Source organism: Chamaea fasciata, unplaced genomic scaffold (assembly GCF_029207755.1).
Source record: "Chamaea fasciata isolate MVZ Bird 193981 ecotype frontalis unplaced genomic scaffold, bChaFas1.0.hap1 SCAF_16, whole genome shotgun sequence".
In the NCBI taxonomy this organism is placed as follows: Eukaryota; Metazoa; Chordata; class Aves; order Passeriformes; family Sylviidae; genus Chamaea; species Chamaea fasciata.
In genome coordinates, this window is record NW_027094101.1 from 1,349,949 (window position 1) to 1,368,648 (window position 18,700).

General features: G+C 40.7%; 1 protein-coding gene across 4 annotated transcripts in view; it reads right to left on the minus strand.

The window, feature by feature from the left end:
• The window catches only part of MRTFB (myocardin related transcription factor B), a 65,590-nt gene that overhangs the window by 10,012 nt on the left and 36,878 nt on the right, over positions 1 to 18,700 (minus strand). For 3 of the 4 annotated variants that reach the window (XM_066198184.1, XM_066198185.1, XM_066198186.1), the window contains 10 exons: positions 16,772 to 16,837; positions 15,734 to 15,789; positions 15,136 to 15,211; positions 14,587 to 14,748; positions 13,875 to 14,059; positions 9,183 to 9,323; positions 7,525 to 7,772; positions 5,811 to 5,964; positions 2,628 to 3,650; positions 1,405 to 1,560 (listed from right to left, as the gene is read on the minus strand). In XM_066198184.1, the coding sequence (XP_066054281.1) occupies positions 1,405 to 1,560; positions 2,628 to 3,650; positions 5,811 to 5,964; positions 7,525 to 7,772; positions 9,183 to 9,323; positions 13,875 to 14,059; positions 14,587 to 14,748; positions 15,136 to 15,211; positions 15,734 to 15,789; positions 16,772 to 16,837 (2,267 nt within the window). The remainder of the gene's footprint in view (positions 1 to 1,404; positions 1,561 to 2,627; positions 3,651 to 5,810; positions 5,965 to 7,524; positions 7,773 to 9,182; positions 9,324 to 13,874; positions 14,060 to 14,586; positions 14,749 to 15,135; positions 15,212 to 15,733; positions 15,790 to 16,771; positions 16,838 to 18,700) is intronic. The other variant, XM_066198187.1, reaches the window with a different exon arrangement.

Genomic DNA, 18,700 nt, shown 5'->3' on the forward strand with positions numbered 1-18,700 from the left:
AAGGAACCTGGATGCAGCAATGGCAGCAAGCTGCCGGTCTCTGGCACAGGTCCATGTCTCAGAATGACTGGACAATTTCTCTAGAGGACCTGTTGAATTAACAGGGTAAGATGAGCCCCTCACCAAATCCCAGAGAACCTGCCTGAAATCTGCTGTTTGGATGTATGTCAGTTTTGACTTCTGGAGGATAACCTCAATGTCCGTGAAATTAAACAGATTGAACAAGCAGTCTGAAGGGTATTGATGCTCCTTGAGCTGTGTCCCCCTTTATTAGCCAGCTCTCTAGAGAATGGCAAAGCACAATCATACATTTTCTAAGGCAAGTTCTTATCTGGAACAAGAGCCCAGGCAGAGGCAGATTAAGGTGACACTGCTCAGGTACAGTCCCCAAATCACAGCAGAACATGGAGTTCATGATGCACTTTTGTAAACTGAAATAAGAACTTTGAAGGCTGAAATATAAGTGTTACATAATATACTGCAAAAACTACCCTCTTCATCTTGGAATTTCAGTTGTTTCTGAATTACCTGTCCCTAGGGGCAGGCTGAAAAACCTTGCTCCCCTAAGTAACAGGGGCCCTACAGTCAATAGCAATACTGACAAGGATGCAATAAAGGTCCAAGACTAATCTCCATGTTCTTGATAATAGAGGCCAGCCTGGAAGAGGCTCCGAGGAGGAGAAAACCTCTTCTTTTGTGATGACTGGTGCTGATGGGTTGGTATCAGTTCCCCTATGAACATGACTGGAGTGTCAGTCACACAGTACATCCAGTGCTGAGGATAATCTGGGGGAACGGGACATTACAGAGCTGATGGTTTTTGGTAGGAGGAAGAGAAGGATCTCTCTGAATCACACCCTGCATTCCTCAGGAAGAGGTATGGGAGGATTTTGACTCACTGGAATTACCATCCTCAGGATCTGAGTCCATAGCTTTCTTCATAATGAGGGATGAAATCAACAAGGAAAGTAAGAAAACCAAAATTAACTTCTATAAAAGAATATATCTCTGAAGTCACAGGTAAAAGCTTTCTCTTAAGAACTGCCCATGGGAATCTCCCATTTAGAGCCAGAGGCAAATAAGAGAAACTGACTGCAATCTACCTGGTACACACCACTGGCTCCAAGTGTGAGGAAGAATGTAGTAAGAGTCATGCCCTAGGTGTACCATTAAAACAAAAAGTCTTTAGACAATGTATTTATTTGCAACTGAAAAATCAAGTCCTGCACGGACTAAAATTATGGAATGAGTTGGAGTTACAAGCCCACTGTATGACACAGCAAAACATGGCACAGATACTAGGTGACTTGATCATCTGTATATAACACATAAAAGATTCTGAAAGCACTGCCTGGAACTAGATTGTACAACTATTTATCTTAATGTTTATTGCTATCCACAAACCTTTCTGATTTGTTGGGTCTGACCAAGTGCGTGCTGCATGCTGGTGTTTTGTTTTGGTTGTGGAGTATGCATCTGAGGTGCTGTCTGCACCAGGCCAGAGGAAGAAATAGGAGCAGGTATTTGTGATGGGGTCTGTATTCCAGCCTGTGATTGAGCCTAAAGGGTGAAGATAAAATATTTGCATTATTTGTATCTCACAGCAAGTTACATCATGTAAAAACCTATTGCACACCTTATGCAGAACAGCAATAAAATGTTATTCTGGGAGGGATGCGTGTGAACTGTACAGGAAACCAAGCTGTTACTGTGTTTGGTACTGGGGAGCTCCCAGCTGAAAGGTGATGTTTATTTTGCCAACAGAGTTTAAGACAAAGACAGACTGGAGAGAGCCCAGCAGATAATGATGAAAGTAACAGGGGACAGAGAGAGCATAAGTCAGTAAGGAAGGACTGTAAGAATTGGCTTGAGTTACCAGAAGACAAAACTGATGATGCAAGAACAAGGTTGTTTTTAAGACCACAGTAATTTTTAATGGCCAACGAAAGGCAAGAAGTGTGTTCAACCTCATGAAAAAAGAAATTTAAATGGTAGTGGAAAACTTTCTGGAGTATCAGTGAAGTAAAGTACCAAGACAAGCTGCTTAAGGTTGTTACAGAATGCTAGCAGGGCTCTAGAACAATTTGGGTGGAGAGCTGGGTGTGTAGCTCCTAGGAACAGTTCTTGCACTGCAGACTGAGCCCCATGCTCAGCAGGATTTCCCACCCCTCATAAAGACTGCTGGATGTGCAGCTGGGCCCACAGCGTGCACAACAGCCGGGGACACACTGCAGCTGCAAGAACACTTTGCTGCCGTGACGGGTGCCGGGAAATTCCAACAATGCCACTGGGCATTACTGCTTAATTCTACCTCAGACCAACAGGTTACCCTGATTCAGCTTGGTCAGATTACTCTTACACCTCTGTATTTACAGCCTCTCTTGGTTTATGCTGTATTTATTCACTGCCTGTTATCGGCCTAGAATTAATATTTGCGTAACCATGGTTTCTCTTACTAAGTCCACAGGAGAGTTCTACAGCCTGGCATTCACATTTTTAAATATATTAGAGCACCACTACACAAGGCAGTTCACGTATGTTTTGCACATTTACCTATTTACCTATTACACTAAGTTATGAGACAGTGCCATGCAGGTTACACGATAAAAAAATACAAACACCCTTACCTGCAACTTGATATTTCCAACCGGTAACTGCACTGCAGTAGCAGTATTTGGGCCCTGGATGGACAGTGGGAGGAGCAGCTGGGCAGTTCCTTGGGTGGTTAATAAAGCCTGAGGCTGGGCAACCACTGCAGTTTGTGGCTGCCTCTGTGGACTAACATAAAACTGAGAAATGGCATTCTGAGGTTCAGCTTTGGCCACAGGTATCTCCTGCTTGATAACAACCGCCTTTTTGGCAACTGGATTCTGGCCGGCGGTGTACACTGGCTGTCCTAAGGAATGGCTGGCTACAGGTACAGATTGAATTGTACTTGAGCAGTCAGCAGGAGCAGTTTCATCTTTGACGGCGGCACTGAACTGCTTCTGTTCCAAAGCAGCTGAGTTACCAAAAGTCTGAGATTGTTGCTGCTGTCCCCTTTTTTCAACCTCAAGTTGCATTTTCAATACTTCCACAAGTTTTTGCTCTTGTTCCAGTTTTCTTTTGAGCTCTTCAATCTGTTTTTCTTTTTCTTGAAGCTTGCGGTCCTTTTCTGCTACATCAAACTCCATGGTTGAGATGCTTCCAGTGCTGCGATTCTGGTTCTCCTCATTTGTATTTGCTCTCAGTGGTGACGTACTGAGGAACTGGGACGGTGACATCATGGTCATTTCTGGGAAAGTGTCTGCCATACTCGTATCATCCGTGCTTAGACTCGACTGTTCGGAAGGCGACGGAGATACAGGCAGGGGAGAGCTGATGTTCTCAGTTTTTACTGCTTTGCTGCCAGATCCAGTAGATGTCTTTTCTGGAGGGAAGCTGGATATCGTATTAGCCACTGGTTTATTTAGTGTTGCAACAGGAAATGCCACAGTCACTTCCCCAGTGTTACCTGTGGCCCCACTGGAAGTGGTCACTGTCACAGAGGTACTTGTAGCAACCCCGTTGTTGTTAAGATCTTGATAGGTTTTCAGACGCTCAATAAGATCTGTTTTTGTCCCAGACACTGGTAATCCCCTCAGTTTCAACTCCATTTTAAGCTCTGCTACCTGAAATAAAATAAAATAAACCACTATAATAAAAAAGGAAAAGATTAAAACTGACTGATATGCGTTCTTATTACATCTTGATAATGAAAATTATTTTCATTAGCTTATCTGCTAGTTATTACACCTCCGGGTTCTGACAACATGCATCCTCTATGAACACATTTCCATCACTTCCTGCTTACTTCAGTGCTTAAGTGGCCAAAATGTTAGCAGTGTTCACTTGTACAGTGAATAGCAGCAAAGTGACGATGTTTTTTCATAAATATTCAACATGGAAAAATGCACCTACAGCTCCAGTTCTGAGCTAAAAACCTGTGAAGCAAACCAGCAGACAACGGCAGCAGTGCAGGTAAAAGCAGTGAGCAGCAGCACGCTGAGCCCCTTTGTTACACCAGGACAGGCAGACCTGTTTCTGAGAAACTGTATCAGGTCAGGTGATGATTCCATAGACTCATCAAAGACAAAAGGCTCTCTTGCTAATTAGCAACCAAACAAGTTACCCTATGTGCCATCTGGGTTTCTTTTACATAGGCAGTGTAAGCAGTCAGAATTACTTTCTGACAGAAAAATGTTCTCAGTTTTTTCCAGTAAGCTTACAAAGTAAAGTGCCAATGTGTTGAGTGTAAATGAATTCTGTGCTTCAAAATATCGGATAAAGAAAAGCAATCACAAAGAACAGCTTCAGTTTATCATAAACATGCACCGTAGCTAACTGCAGAGCTGGGGCTCTCTGCATGTTAGAGCTACCCCGAATAGAACAAAAGGTAGTGACCTCAGTGAATGTCAGTACTCAGCCAGCCCAGAATTTAAGTTGGAGGTGTCTTTGATTTGGAAATGATGAAAAGTCACCGCAATACAATTTACATATCTAAAACCCAGAGCAATTTTATGTTAAATAACTCCCTAGCCAATTAGCATCAGCTGTTTCCCCCAGTCTGGTACCTTCTACACTTGAAAGTGTGTTCTACTTTTTCTCTTTTTCAACTATTCATTTCTGAACTCTTAATCAGAACGGATTTAGCTGATACAGTGGTAAGACCACCACCAGCAGGTCTGCAAGGAAGGTTTATGTTAGTGTTACACATCAGCAGAAATACCAAGAAATTTTGCAGAAGTAGGTAAGTGAACAGCTTTAATCCCTGAAAAGCTTTTTAATCTGAAAAGATATTTAATCCCTTAAATATCTTTACAAGTTTTTAGTTCAAAAATTAAAGCCTGGAAAACTTATTTCAAGCACTGTTGTTTGAATTGCATTTTATAGACTTATTTCATATTAAAAGATTGGCTTTAACTTAGGACAATACATTACTGTCTTGAAAATCCGATCTTCCGAAATTTCTTCTTTCTATCCCTTCAAATCTAAAAAAATCCTCCCTCCCACCCCTCAGACACCTTGGCAAAGGCAGAGAAGGGAATTAATTGCCCACTAGATGTCCCTACCCTGCCACTGAGGTTTGGCACATTCCTGCAGCTGCTGAATCCTCAACCCCCACAAGCTGCTTCAGATTCGCCCCTCACACTTTACTCCTGTTCACGAATTTCAGAAGGAAGAACCTATGCAGTGCCCTCACTGTGCAGCCTGAACAGACTACAGAGCTTGTACTAACTTCAAGAAACTTCAGAATTTAATGTTCATTTTCAGATGCTGTGCTGAACTCTGGTAAGAAGACAGTTTCTAGTCTCCTTTTTACAGTCTTATTTCTCTTTCTATTTATAGCAGTGACCTCTTGGAATATGTTTTTATTAGGGCATCTTTGAATTTATATTGCTTAACTAAACCTCTTCACTGAAAGGCTGAAATTGTCATGAGGAAAATTACTGCTCCAGTGTTTAAATCTGCTTGAGCTGAAACTTCACATGGACTGAACCTCACAGTTTACCCAAGGTGTCACAGTGAGTGACCTATACCACGTGTCTAAAATTCCTCTTCTAATTCCTTGGGAAAGAAATGTCATTTCTGGAATATGTGCACATGAGGAATCAAATATTTCAGTCCAGGAGAGCTGTGTATGAGAACTTTGACAATCTCATTCTAACCAGTCAGGAGGAAAGGACCGTTTTCATTGGTACAAATTATCAGGCATATTCCAGACAGTAACAGTTCACAAGGTATGAATTACAGTAATGCACAGGAGTGGACAAATCCCTCTTATCTTTTACCTTCAAGTCATCCAAGCTTGAAGGCAGAGGACCTGGTTTCCTGCTAGGAACATTGCTGTTCTGTCTTGGTGAGCTGGCAGCTGATGTTGGTGTGCTGTTGTTCAAAGTATTCAGTGGTGAATTCCCATTGTTGCTCTGTTTGTCATTCAGTGGCCTTCAAGTAAGAGGAAAAAGAGGGACAAGGATGTCAATATTAAATATGTTTTCAATCAAGAGGCTGTGATTCTGAATCTCATGTCTGTGAAGCTAATGAACAAATTAACTTTTTTTACAAATCCACCCTTAACTTAACACATTACTGTTAAATATTTTCAGTAAAGCAAAACAGACAAGAAAACAGAGAGTGGTATGACGCTATTTCAGTTTGGTTTTGCAGTTAAGCATATCAGTTTATGCTTCATAGTTTTGATTATTATCATGGTATCCCTGAAGAACACAACGGACTGCAAACTCAGTTTACACAAATCAATCACCAGCCAGGGCACTTAGTTAGTTTTTTGTCTGGTATCAATAACCACCCCCCAGTACTGCATCAACCCCTCCACAGATGCCCAGTGTTCACCCGCAGGATGGGCCTGACATAAAGCAGTTCGCTTTGAAGATGATGCATTTTTATCAGCTGTACTCAAGAATCTCATATAAAGATTCTGAAGTAATTGTAAAAAATTAAAAATGCCACCATTTACACTAAGTACCATAAGTCAGCTCTTTTATTTTGTTCAGCTGATTTATGAAGAAATGTTTCTGAAATGTCACTCAATGGAACATAAGAAGCGTGGGCAAGCAGGCAGAAACATCGCCAGTCCAAATGTTAGGATCCGTGGTAATTATAAATACAACCACAGATGGTCGCTTTAACTTTCCTAGCCTCGCTTGCTGAAGAAAAAGAACTCAGTGAAAACTCATTTTAAAAAACCAGCTGAAAGTCAATTTGAATTTAGGGTTGCGTGACTGTGGCATGTTACACTTTAAGCACTTCTAGGAAAAGATTGGTCTTAGATGATGAGAATGAAACTCTGCAGATAGTCAGCTTCTTGTTTTCTTATGGGGTACTGGCAGCTCTTTAAACATTCATTTTTCTGACTGCTTCTACCTATAAATCAGTGAGTGTACTTCTGACTGCTAAAAGTGCTGAAGACCAGTACTAATGAGGAACTCATATAAGCATTAGAGATGAGGCTATAGACAACAGACAGGTGTTTTCAAATTTAAAATGACTGTTACATCTTATTTGTAAACTGCAAAAACGTGGTTTGTGAATTTGGTGTAAAAAAGATAAACCCACGAGAATAGTGTGTCTTTAACAAAGACACGGTCTGCAAGCTTCTCTCCTGCTCTGCCTACCTTTGTCACATTTGAGTGAAAATGGTGCTAAAACTTAAGAGTTTGCACAAATGCTCTTGAGTTTCAAAGATGGATTTGGTCAGAAAAAATGTATTTGACAGGTAAGATGTTCTGTTTCCATGTCACATAAAAATAATTCGGACCACTTCAAGGCTTATCAGACTTCAGGGTTATTTTAACAAGAGAACAACCTCATCCCCTTGTGAAATAAGGCAAATAATACCCACAGTGATGCACAATGCCATTTCAAGTTTCCTTGGGTTCCAGCTGTTCTCTTTAATGTTTGCAAACCACGTTTACTTCTAAAGCCCTAAGCCTAGAACTGATGTGTATGTTTTTCTGTAAAGGACACAAACAATGCTTCACATACTTCAGCGGTGCAGGTAGAATTGTCTGGTAGTTGTAGTGTTGTTGCTGTTGGCTCAGGATCTGCAGCTGCAAAAACAGTTGCTGCTGTTGGAGCAGACGAGCATAGTTGGAGTCCATCTGTGGCTCATTTTTCTCACCTTTCTGATCAGGTGGAATATATTGATGATACTTCAATTTTTTCACCCTTGGCTTAGGTTCTTTACATTTCTTGCTCCGATGCTTATCATTTGGGTTCTTTGGATGGCTTTGCTGTTTATGGATGGAAAAGATTGAAACAAAACCACACTTAAAGCAGTTAGGCATGGCTCAGAGATGCAGCATACCAGCATCTTTTACTGTAGAAAGCTGCTGAAAACAATTGTCCTTGAAAACACCCCCAAATGAACCGTAATACTCCAGCTGGCTTATCCCCTGCGCGAGTCAGGGCCATCAAATCACAGTTTGGGAATGGTTTTTAAAGGTGGTACTCCTAAGGGATTCTACCAGTCAGGACCTGTCATTGCAGAGGCATTCTTCTTAAGCAGCTACGTTCAAAGCCACTTTGTGGTTTGTGGAAGTAAAAGCCAGAACTCTAAATTCCATCCACAAACATCTGAAGTACTTAGAGGTCTAGACTAAAAGCACGGACAGACATTCCTATAAATTACAGGCAGCAAGATCTTCATCAGCAACACCCGCTCGAGTGGTAAAACTCTCTTGCCTTATGAGCTCTTTGAAATTATTTTGAGGGGAAAATTGAAGGCAGTTACCTAATCATACAGGAGGTATCACAGCTGAAATGCTGTCTTGACCCACGCTTGTTGACTGCACTGATAGCCTCTTTTGGGCACATCTGAATTGGCCATTAGTCCTGCATTAAGTGCTGGTACAAACCCAGTGATTGCAAAGGATACAGCCAAATTTATATTAGAAATTGACTGCCAGAGGTCATCCTCATACATTTAACTGAGGTAATGTCATGCAGGTAAGTGGAAGTCTACATACATATATTCATTAACACAACTGAAGACAGTGAAGTTACTGAAATGAAACATTATGGACATCTAAAAGAAATCCCTTTCTAACTGTATTTGAAAGTGTTTTCAATGCTGCTGCCTAAGTCAGTGCAGAAAAGAGAACTGAGGACATTCTTCTGATACTCAACAAGGATATCAGTGACTTCTCCCTCACAATGCATTCTGCTGATCCATTAAACCAACCAAGAGAATAGTTCTGGAAAAGGAGCAGTGCTGCTCACCACTTTGGTTACAAACAGACTACAAATGCAGTGACTCCCTTTCTACACAACTATCCTCCACACAAAACTAGATTAGGAGGCAGATAGAAACAGAAGGCAGAAACTCTGTATTGCAAAAACATACCGTCCTTTTTCATAAAAATGTCCATAGCATCGTAATGCACAATTCTGCCTGAAAACCTTGGTCAGCTGTACTCTAAGGACCTCTTGGAATAAGGACCTGGCCCAACAAGGGCTACTGGCTGACCTTGGCACACAAAAACTTCCAGTCACCAGCCCGGTATGCTCCCCTGAGCAGCGGCAGCAGTTCTTAGCTCCAGGCACTGTAAGGTTACTTGTGTAGTTTTCCATTAAGCACAGCACTGTGTGTTTAGGACACAGGTGAAGAATGTTGTCCTTGGGCCACAGCCCCAGGAACCCACCTTCACTAACGTTGGCCCAGGCTTTGCTGCAGATACAGTGGTTGTGGTCAGGGTGGTGGCAGCAGTGGAACGAGTCACGTGCTGTTCGATTGTAGAGGGAGTTTTGAGGAATTCAGGAACTGGAGAGGTTAAAGGTGGATACTAGTATTAAAAAAAAAATACAAGGAAAAAAGAAACATTAAAAACATCGACCACCTGAGTAACTGGAAAAAAAAAAAGTGAAAAAGTTAAGACAATTTATTATCATGTCAAATTCACAAAATATTTTTCGGAGGAATGGTGAAAACAGATCTCCTGTACGTGTGTACAGGTATTCTGTAAGGGCCCATTTTGGCACACTTCAAATATAGCAACGAAAATAAAATGGTTTCTTACTTTGACTTTTTAGTTAGCTAAGGAAACACTGCTTTATTACTATAAAACTGAGGCCTTCAGTATTTTTTGTCTGTGGAGTCAGATTTTTGTGTATACACAGCAGACCTTACCACCCAAACAAGTACTGTCAGAAAAGCATTGCTTTCATAAAGGTCAACCTTCAACACAGGCAAACAAACTTCTTGTTTCAGAATGATCCTGCAACAGGACAGCAGCTGTATTTTCACCCTTCCCGTGGTATTTTCACAGAACCCCACCTCTGACTGTGCCACGAGGTGCATTTCTTCTGTACCTTATGCCAACAAAAGTGCAAACCCAAACTTTGCTCATCTTAAATTTGTTATACCAATTTTTATTGTGCTAAAATCGGTTTGGGATTTCAAGTCTTAAAGAAATCTTATAATTTCTTTCTACGGTGAGTATCTCTCTGATGGAATATAGACTCTACATAAACAGATGTTGGTCCTTGTGTGCCTAGATGCACAAAGAAATTTTTACTCTTTTCTCACAAACAGATTTTTCATTCTCTGATTTTCTTTCCCTGTTACAGGTAACTGTGCTAACAGTTTTCTTTAGTCTTTCTTGGATATCAGTAACTGAAAATGTACAGGATATTCCATGTAGGGTCTCACTGCATCCTTACAGTGGTGTTAGCCCTTCTACTGGAATCTGCTGACAGTTTTACAGAGGATGTCCACAGTAGCTTCCTGCTGCACTGCTGAACACGGCACCCCGGCTCTCCTCCTCCCCAGTCTTCTCTTGAGTCAAGAGTCCGCAGGTTTCCACATTTCTTTGGCACAGGAAGTAGGGGCATTGTGTATTTTTCTTTCCAAGAACTGTTCATTCTACTGGAATTGCATTTCTCTCCTAAAAGCCAAATCAACCGGTTCCTTTGGCATGGTGACAATCCAACTGTGTGCCGACTCTGCCTTCCTTCTTTTGTTAGGTGACCCATTCTTATGTCAAGCTTGTTAACGGTAACATGAAACCAGAATGTCCCCGGTCAACTCCCACAGAGCACTGGTACCCGCTTCCTCTCAGCCCAGGACTTCCCTCTTTCTGTCTCATTTCTGGTAATCTCCATCCTCATTTTCCCAATGTTTCATATCATCCAGTAATAAACCCAACCAGATTACATCAGTTGCACTTCCATTGTCTAGGAAAGCAATTAGATCACCCAGTACAATGTTCCTTTAATAAAAGCCCCTTCTTTATATTCCTATCAGTAAACATCCTTTTTCTTCCAAATGAATTCCAAGGCTTGCATTCTAATGAAGTCCAACAGGTACTGCTTTCTGTTTCATTTCTTCCTGTACCTCTCCCATATTTTTCTGTGAGATTGCACCACAAAGGACTTAATCTGGAACACATTTTGCAACTCCGTGTCCTGGTTCTTTTGTATTTCTGGGATAGCAGTTCCCAAGCTGCCAGTCTGCCTTTCGCTTACAATTAATTTGTTACAAATTTCCATTTTATCTTTGCATTTCATTTAGACATTCTGCTGTGTTCCCAACCATCAGCTGCCAAAAGGCAACTACAGCTGCCTTCCCGTAAGCCAGCAAAACCGAAGAGTGGGTTTGATCCCTCGGTCTTGCAGCCGCACAGAGGAGCAGCTCCTGATGACGGCTTTACTAGACAGCCGATTTACCATGGCCTCCCCAGGCACTGCAACACTGTGCCTGTCCTGGCCTCCTGTCAGGTGATGGTGGCAGGATAAAGATACAAATGCCTCTGGTTTTATGTCCAAGTTTCAGAGTGTTGGCTCCGGAAAGCATCTGATATCTGCGCAGTGGCTGTTATTTGCTGGGCTTGCACAATAATTGGGAGGGGATGTTGGAGGGATTCAGCCTTCAAAAAAGGCTTCTGGATGCTGTATCCCAACATATTGCATCCCTGTTGCTGTGCAGTTTAAAAGGTTTATTCGAGTTACAGCAGTGAAACTTGAAAATGCACTTAGTTAGAATCAAAGTGTCAAGTACCACATTACCACAGGGCACAGAGGAATTAAAATGACCTCATGATTTTCACTATTTCTTAACTAAACACCATTTAAAATGTTTGCTATTTCACTTATTCATCGCATAGCCTTGTACTGTTCTGATCCTTCTTGAATCCAAACAACTTGACTTCAAACATTTAGTAACCCATTATAGGCTAGGAAAAGAAATCCATGATGACAGCACAGCAAAACTCTTCAAAGTGGGAAAGTTAGTAATTTTTTTAAAAAGCCCAAACAAAGCCAAAACAACAAAAAAGCAACCACCAAAGCCCCAAATTACCTCTTTTCACACTGTGTGAAAATCATGATGTTAAACATTTTCCTCTTGCCAGAGAGTAACTTATTTTTCCTTATACTAGTCATTACCCTAACCTACACACAAAGCTTTTTACAGACTTCCCAGTTTAACCTGTAAGCGTCAGATGAGGCAACGAACCATGGACATCATTTACTTTATATATTTTCAAATTCAAAAAATTAGATTCAACAGGCCTTGACTTCTTAACATGACTATTTCATTAGCTAGTAATCATTTAGTTTGAACAGATCCCTATTTCCAAGTGATGTGAGTTCTGCACCTTTTCTGCTAGATGCCAACAAGAATCCAGCAGGTCAACAAGCTGCAGAGAATATACTAAGAAAACAGTTATTATTCTCTGCCATCAAGCAAAATTCTTCCGTTCTTGTTCAAACAGGCTGTTTTGAAGATAACTGTTTATTATCTTCCCAACTGTGAATACCCCAGTTTGATCTGTCTGGAGCATGACCAAAATGCCTAATCCTTACCAGATGCAAGTACGCTGGGTTAAAGCAAGTTTTAGGACATCAGTCAACAAGAGCTGAAGGTTCTCAAAATTCTGTTACATCCTCTGAAGTCTGGAAATGTGCGGAGGAGGAAGCCTTGAAAAGAACTCTGGCTGCACTCTGCTTTATTCAAAACATTCTTTGTATTCTTTTTTGTTGTTGCAATAAAATTTAAAATTTATCAGAGGAAATTGAAAGAATAAAGGAGCCATTCCCAGATACGTCTCCTGTAGAGACCTGCTGTGCTGTTATTCTTTAATTCAAAAGGAACAAGGTGAGCATCTGTTTTATTCTGCAGAAGAGCAACTTCTCATTTTAGGCCTGAGCACAGAAGTGGCTGTAATGTGATAGGAAATCCATAAGCAAAGGCTTGAAGTTCCATCTGAAGCACTTTTTCAATCAAGTTCAAGTGCCTGACTTTTTGTTTCTGCAATCACAGATCTCTCTTATGCTTCCTACTTGGAAAGCTTCTGGCATGTATTGCTTTGAGTATTTTTATTTAACTCTCCATGAGGAACCTAATTCCTTACTCAGGAATCTAATTTCATGTGGTTTGTTTTCAATTTATTCAACACAGATTATGTCCTCTCAACGTGAAACCCAGCTCACATCTTAATGTGTATGTTAGGGAGCAATGAAATGAAATGGATGTGCTGTCCTTTGTGTCCAACACGGTTTTTGAATCTGGACTTTGCAATACTTTTTCTATCTACTGTGGTAATAAGAAAACCAAGGAGAGTAAGACCAGATCCTGAACCACTCAGCTGTCAAGTGTCCATGGTCATAAAGACAATGTAGTCTTGGGAGCATTAACAACAGCTATCTCTTTTTTACTTATTTAACAGTTGACTTTCACATTACTTTCTGCACTAAGGAGCAAATCCACAGCTCTCTAAATCCTCACACATTTAAATGCTCTGCTATAAAGATAACATTTTATCTGCCATGACAGTTATTCTCCTTTCTTTGTAAGTACCTTGAGAAATCCTAAAAACCTCATAGAAAAATCAACACAACTGCTATTTTGATTTCTTAAATAGTAAATTGCTTAGGCAGAATTTAAAACTATAGGAAAGAATATTTAAATTATGTGGGGAAACCCTTTTTTAATCAACTTTTCTGAAGATAATGGAACTGACATCAAGTGTTGTTGTTTCAGCTAAGTTTAAGTGAGTTCAAGACCTTGCCCAGAAGGAAGACAGACATTAAGTAATCAATAACAGCTGGTGGAAACCATGGCCATGACGTTTTAAACAACTTCTGGGAAAGCTGCAGAACTTCTGTGGGTCCTGATGAATTTCAGAGAATTTATGGCTTCACTGCAGCCTATGGGAATTTCATCACTGCCATCACCTAAGCCAGGGTTCTACTCTATGCACTCCCAACCAGAAAACAGAGTCCCAGATACCCTTTTGTAGCAGCAGAGGTATTCCCTCCACGTGAAACCATGCCCCATTTCTACAGTGCCAGACCAAAAACCATCCTGTGAAGATTTTAACATTGAAAAACTGTACCTGTGTTGATGTAGCAGCATTTGGGGTTACAGGTGAGGGTGAGTCACTTGTTTTGGGCTCACCAGGGGAAGCTGCTGAACCCTGGGATTCTTGGCTGGCTGGTTGATCTGGTGATAAAGCATCACTGCTGTCTTCATCGAAGGAGAAATCATCCAAAGCTTGAGGGTAATTCTCTTGTCCAACTGCTAAAATGTTTACATAGAAAGAAACAATGTTTTTTTTAAATTGCAAAAATTGAATTGAGACATTCATGGCAGAATTAGCCAATTGCTGGAAAATTATCGGTTTTCAGCAGTCTAGACATTTGGTACCTAAGTATTTATTGTGTTTTTAATATGAGAGCCATATTAAATCACATTCAAGGAATCAATAAAACCAAGTGTGGAGCAGAAGTGGTTTCAGTAAGAGATTAAAAGGTACATTTAGATGTGGAGTGAACACTGACACCTCTGACAGGCTGAGGAGTGGCCACAGATGCTTGATCACTTTGGAAAGATTTTTATTAAAAAACAAGTATTTTCAAAGTTTCATAGAAAAATAGGGTTATTTTATTTAAATGATAACAAAGTTTAGGTGTCAGAAGCTGAAAGAGTAAGCAGTAATAAACTTAGCATATGCTATCTTCTAGTGAACTCCACCCTCAAGAGTTGAATTATTTATTCTCCACAATGCCACACAGATCACAAACAGAAGCTGTGGCACTTCTACTTGCCTATAATGGCTTCTTTAACACTGGAGTCTACAGGAAGAATGTTCTTTTCTACCAGTTCCATCGGGCCAGGTCTCTGAGCAATCTTCTCATTCAGATCATCTGCCAAGCGAGCTCTCTTCAGTTTCATCTGAGTGGCCTGTAGTGAAGGCTCTGCGAAGGTCTCTAAAAAGAGTTATTGATTTAAATATTCTGTTCCAACTGTTCCCCAATTTCATGACAAACCACACTGCCTTGTCTTTGCAATAACTGCTCCACCTATATTAAAAGCAGTCAAGTATAACAGGTAACGGGGTAACAGCCACATTTATTAAGTAATTACCATTATAGATTAACGACAGTATGCAGCAGCAAACAAATTCACTGCTGAGAATACCTTCACAGAAGTATCCATTACTATACAGATTCAGAATACAGACTACCACAGGCACTGCAGAAGTAGAGAAATGGAGCAGATGAACCTTCAGCAGAAATTCCCATGGAAGTGCACTCCAGTGAGACAAGGCAGAGCAGCGGTCCCTGCTGTGGGGCAGGCCCAGAGCGGGCACGTACCTTCCAGGATGTGCATTCTGACCAGCTCCGAGCGGTCCGGCCGGCTCCGGATCTTGTGCTTCAAGAAATTCTCCGTCTTAGAAGAAAGGAGAAAACACCGTCAACTGCTGCTCACTTCAAAACTCCAAGCGGTTTGACAAAACGCCAGTCAATGAAAAGGTGCAGTTTCATTCAGATGGGTGGGGAGCACTGTCAGAACTCAGGCAGCAGAGGGGTTCCTCTTGCTTTGTTCTGTTTTCCCTGCAGTTAGGCAGGGCTGATGGACTTCCAGCTTCCCCAAACAAGGTGGGAATGCTGCTGCATTTGATCCCACACCACCACATAATCCCAGTAGACTTGCAATAGAAAAACTGCCCAAGCATCATTTCCCCAAGAATCCAATCCTTAGCTGGAGGCAGCCATGTGTTAACCCCCCGTAAGTTTAATTCCTCTCAGATATGACAGCCACGTTTTATTTTAATGGATGCTCCCAAAATAAAAGCACACATTATTACTGTAATGGTAAGAATTTTTCCATGTACTCAGAGAATTTAGTATCACAAAAAAACTGACTCCCCATTTCCAGATGTTAATCACAAGTTTACACAAAGTGGTTTACCCTGGCTCGCTCCAGGCTCTTTATCTGCTCGTGGAATGCAGCTGGACTTTTCAAAGCTGTGAAGGGAGAGTAAGAGTTAAACTGACAGGAAGTGAATTTCGAAAGAAATCTGCTAACCAGGATGTGTGTATGGGTGTTTAACACCACCTCAGAGTCGTGTTTGCATCTGGCCAGGCTTACATTTCATTCGTGCTAGTTGTATCCACCTATATTTAGCAGAGATGAGCAATACTCCTATGTAAGTACCTGGAGTATTTGATTTTAACAGATTATTACTATGTGATGTTAACTTTTTCGCTACGTACAAAGGTGTTTATTTGTCAAAACTGTCCCACAGTGGAAATTTTATGAGATAATGTTTAGAATGCAAAATGCCAAATTAATTTAAGTTATTGCACTGAATTTTCTGGCTGTCCATATCTCATACTTGCTGTTTAATATTAGAGAGAACTGGGGCTTCCCTTAAGAACTATGCGTAGGTTTAAAAACAAAACAGAAAAATGTAGAGGCCTTAAATGTTCATCTTAGAAAACAGAACAATGGTTAGCTGCCAAATAACCAAAAAGAGGAAAAAAAACCCTGTTCACCTAGAAACAACATAAATTGTAAAGTGCTCCATCTCAGTGCTGTCCACTAAGAGATTCTCCATGTTTTCTGCACGCCCCTCATTTGTTTGGCAACATTTGTCATTCTACTCTCTAAGAACTGCTGGTTTTGTTATTAATGTCCACTCATTCAAGTAATTCAGTTTATTTAGTAAACTAGTCATAATTACTTAAATAGAGAAAATAAAAGCAGACTCAGACTGTGTCTAAAAATCTTTGCATTTTCATCACAACGGCCATTTCAACTGAAACATGACGTAAGCACGATGAATTTACTACAGGCTCACTTAGGTTATCAAAACCCACAAGTCTTTTCACATGCTAAAGTTATTTTTAATGATCTCCAAGAAATGCTTATCTCCATTATTTAATGTCTAGTAGTCTATTGACAATTAACATTCCAGAAATAGCAAGGACTAGAAGTCAGTCTTACGTGGCATGATGCCCTGGTCCACCAGCTGTTCTCGTGTCCGTCTCTGTTGCAGCCTCAGCTGAAGTACTGACAAAAGAAAACATTCATTCCTGTGTAAGCACAGTGTCATCAAGTGCAAAACCCCCACCCCAACGATACCAAGTATTGCAACCTTAGAAAGACTTTTTGCTGTGTATTCAGACCTGACAGAAACTCCCCAAGAGCCATCCTAGGAGCAGCTGCCCCTAACACGGATCCCAGGGAATACTTCCATCCCCGTCTGCACTGGAGATTGCTGCTTCTCAATCTCACCTGATGCCTGAGGACTGTATTTCCCACGGGCATCCACTTCTCCTATCAGGCAGGCCTCATGAGGGGTGTTGAGCTTACACCAAGAAAGCAGCGAGGTAAAAAGAGTTTATTTAAACCATAAACTGGAGCCCATAATGATTACAGCACCCTACTGTGTGTCCTAAGCCAATCTTACACGACTTCTCTGTGCTCAAACAGAAATGATGTTTGCAGAGCATTTTAGGAGAAAAGCTGTGTCCTGTTGATTGTTTCTTCTTAAGGGCTCAGATTGTACATTTAAATGAACCTTGTGAAACACAAGAAACTGAAGAGAAGCGGGATTTTTTCTGCCTTATTTAAAATCAACAAAAAAGTGTTACAATCAGGAACACACTGTATTCTCTCTCTGAACGTCAGAAAATGTTGGTTTTTTGACTGAGATATGTGTTATCATAATTATTTAAAGGACAAAATAAATCCAATACTGTCAAATGTGGAAGAACAGTTCATAAAGCTTGAGGTAACTTCATTCTTATGGTTAATTACATTGAACAAAAAGTTTCTCATTGTTCCTTTGTGAGTAACCAGTGTGACATATATTAAATACTACACCAGAAACCACAAAACCTGGGGGAAGATGGAGACATAAAAGTCGTATACTTTCAATGATTATGGCTTTTGGTTGGGGGAAAAAAAGGGAAAAAATGGGAAAAAAAGAATTGTTTCTTCTACTCCTCCCTTCCCCTTGTTGCTATATCGATTTATCACAGTGCTTCATTATCTCTTTGACACATACAGCTACTACCCCAAAGTGAACTTCCATCTTCTGAACAAGGAACAGTCAAGAGACAAAAGAGATTAAAGATGTAATATTTACATGCTGAAATTCAGACTTGAGAGGTTATTATGGGTGTATGATTATGGTAAACTGTTCCTGTTGTATTTCACAAGGAAGAAAAACAAGCTAATGCATTGTCCAAAACATCAAAATGAATGTAATTTCTAAAAAATTAAGCTAAGGACAAAGTTCATTGTTTCCAGAATTTAAAAGGAACCAGCTTATTTCCTGTTCTGCAGTACAGGAAGGATATTCCTCTGGCGAAAGCATTAAGGCCGGGAATAGCAAGTCCTGAAAACAAGGACATTATTTTCTTGTGTCACACAAACATTGAGAGTTGAAATACAAACATTTCAGGGCAGCAGATCTGTCCAGACGTTACAATACTGTGACCCAAGAATCACAAAGGACAGAGATGCCAGAATGCAAAAGAACAACACTAAAATGAAAACTGATGAAAAGTCATTCAAAAGGTACTGAGCTCCTCTGGAAACTTGAAAACACCCGCTTTAAGTAGGGCGTTGTATTTTCCAAGTAGTATTAACTGTGAGAAGTCAACAGAAGAGTAATAACTTTGTAATAGTTTGTTTTTGTGTTCCTTAATTTCCGGTGGCTCCGGGTAAGCCATGACCTCTTCTTAAGGCATCTCTCACCAGTAGGTGCAAACTTGTACTGCCTGGAATCCTGCCCCACTTTTACTAGACACGTGTGCACTAAGAAGTCGTTTCCATGGAAGGCATTTCAAGCATACAGCGTAATTTTGTGATGCCAAAGTAACCCCGGGGTACATCACAAGGCCAAGGCACAGAGGAGCTCACTGA